The sequence below is a fragment of the Palaemon carinicauda genome, chromosome 16 (genome assembly GCF_036898095.1).
Source record: "Palaemon carinicauda isolate YSFRI2023 chromosome 16, ASM3689809v2, whole genome shotgun sequence".
NCBI lineage: Eukaryota > Metazoa > Arthropoda > Malacostraca > Decapoda > Palaemonidae > Palaemon > Palaemon carinicauda.
In genome coordinates this window covers 110,919,846-110,922,345 of record NC_090740.1, presented here as the reverse complement: position 1 = coordinate 110,922,345, position 2,500 = coordinate 110,919,846, and the positions used below count along the sequence as shown (strand labels likewise).

The following is a 2,500-nucleotide window of genomic DNA, read 5'->3' as shown; positions in this document are numbered from 1 at the left end:
TTTGGTGTTGCCTCCCTGGCAAAGACACCTTTGAACCTCTCGGCTCTGATCCCGAACTACGGGCTGTCCAACGACAAGAGCCCATGTCATGCTATAGGCATGGCAATCTATATGATGATGATGATGATCCCGAACTCTCTGTAATGAATATCATCATCCTAGAATTTTGGTGTTGCCTCCCTGGCAAAGACACCTTTGAACCTCTCGGCTCTGATCCGGAACTCTCTGTATCCATAGGCATAGAGCAGAGGATTGGCGATGGAATTAGCAACGAGGGCGATGAAGAGAATGGTTTGAAGAGCGTGTAAAAGGCCTTTGCTCTTCTCTTTTTCCAGGCTGTAGACGAGCGTCCCCACCACGAAAGGCACGTAAGTCACAGTGAAAGATCCAATGATGAGGAACACGGTCTTCACAGCTTGGCACTTCTTGAAGAATAACACTTTGTCTTTGGTCTCGGAGACCACACGGTTGAAGTACGCGGAAACTGACCATCGAGGAGACTCTGTTTCCTGGTTGCCATCTTCATCTTCTTCTAAATCGCTGATAGGTAGGGATGGCAAGCTTTTGATAGAGCTCCCTGAATCTGACAACTGTTTTGTAGCATTTCTAAAGGTGTTCATCGTATTTCTCTCCTTTGGTGATGTACTGTGTGACGGAGATGGGGAATGCGAGCTAGATTCGTGTACATCACTTGCTGCAACTACGGAAAGAATGTCGTTATCATCTGTAGAAAAGTTTTTACCCTCGCTGTGGTCCTTTGCTTGGCTTACATCTGAAGCGATACCTTCATCTGATACAATATAATCGACCTTTGTACATTGCTTGGTAGTTTTCTCAGTATTTAGATTCTTGCGATTAGGATTTTCCTCTTCTGCAACACTTAACTTACGACAAGGAATATTTTCTGTTATTTTCAGATTTTTTACACCCTGGGCATTGCTGTCTTCATTACTCTGTAATTCTTCCAGAGACGGTAATCGTCCCCTCTCATTCGAACCAGGATCTTCCAAACGAGAACCAATTTCCCCATTAGCTTCAACGGGGTCATCAAGAGTTTGTGGCAAGAAGTCCTCCCCTACTCTCGTCGGTGTGACGCGAACAAGCCTCGTTGAGCCTCTGTTACCCATTTCGTTCAGACCAGGAAGCGAGGCCTTGTACTCCTGCATAGCTTGCCTCCGCATCCTTCTCCTCTCTGCCTTAGCAGCGGAGATGGCAGAGGTGCTACTGACGGAAGTGGTGACAGTTGACTTGGAGGAGGTGGATTTGAGAGTTGATTTTGAGGAGGTGGACGTTCTGGATTTCGTTGACTTCTTGGACATGAGGGACAGTCTGAAATACGAGGTCTTGCTCGATTCGTTCATTTTGTAACTGCCCCCGTAGCGAGCCTTCTGCATCTTTATCGCCAAATACAACAGGATGCTGTACAGACTCACGGCTACAGCGTACGGAAAAGCGACCTGAAATGAATAACAAAATAACTGTAGTTGTTGTATCCGCCTTTTGAAGTTTTTTTTTTTTTATTTCTTTTCAAAGAAAAATTTCACTTTTCAGTTCAAGAACAAAATTTAAAGGAATCTTCACAGAAAGAACTACAGTTCATTAAGTGTTCGAATAAAATAGTAAATTTATATTATGATAAAAGTCAAATGAGGGATAGAGCAACACTCTAAAATCAGACCATTGTTCTCTAATGTTGGGTAGTACCATAGTCTCTGTACCATGATCTCACTGTCTGGTTTAGAGTTCTCTTGCTTGAGGGTACACTCGGGCACACTATTATATCTTATTTCTCTTCCTCTTGTTTTGTTAAAGTTTTTATAGTTTATATGGGAAATATTTGTTTTAATGTTACTGCTCTTAAAATATTTTATTTTTCCTTATTTCCTTTCCTCACTGGGATATTTTCCCTGTTGGGGCCCCTTGAGCTTATAGCATCCTGCTTTTCCAACTTTTTTTAGAATATCTAATTTTAATTGTTAATTATTTCTCATATTTATTTATTTCCTTATTTCCTTTCCTCACAGGGCTATTTTACCTTTTGGAGCCCCTCGGGCTTATAGCATTCTGCTTTTCCAACTAGGGTTGTAGATTAGCAATTCATAATAATAATAATAATAATAATAATAATAATAATAATAATAATAATAATAATAGTAATTATAATAATTATAATTATAATAATAATAATACTGATAATAATAATAATAATAATAATAATAATAATAATAATAATAATAATAATAATAATAATAATAATAAAGATATCTTCGATTATTAAAGCGACTTTCTAAGCTCTGAAGGACACGAAAAACTCAGCACAATAAATCATTAAGATTGATTCAAATGACTCGTCTAATTAAAGTATAAAAGATACCTCATTCACACCTACTGTGAAGATAAACAGCCATTTATTTACAGTATTTTCTAACGTCTAAGGAAGGCAGATGGTACAGGAAAGTGTGATTACTTAGGCAATGGCTGAAGAGTGTGGTTTCTGGAA

The 2,500-nt window shown here is 38.9% G+C and overlaps 1 protein-coding gene across 5 annotated transcripts in view; it reads right to left on the bottom strand.

The window, feature by feature from the left end:
* Window positions 1-2,500, bottom strand: part of LOC137655790 (muscarinic acetylcholine receptor gar-2-like) — a 31,085-nt gene that overhangs the window by 692 nt on the left and 27,893 nt on the right. For 4 of the 5 annotated variants that reach the window (XM_068389932.1, XM_068389933.1, XM_068389936.1 and 1 more), the window contains one exon: window positions 1-1,457. This exon is cut by the window's left edge. In XM_068389932.1, coding sequence (XP_068246033.1) covers window positions 159-1,457 — 1,299 coding nt within the window. In that variant the 3' untranslated portion in view covers window positions 1-158. The remainder of the gene's footprint in view (window positions 1,458-2,500) is intronic. The other variant, XM_068389934.1, reaches the window with a different exon arrangement.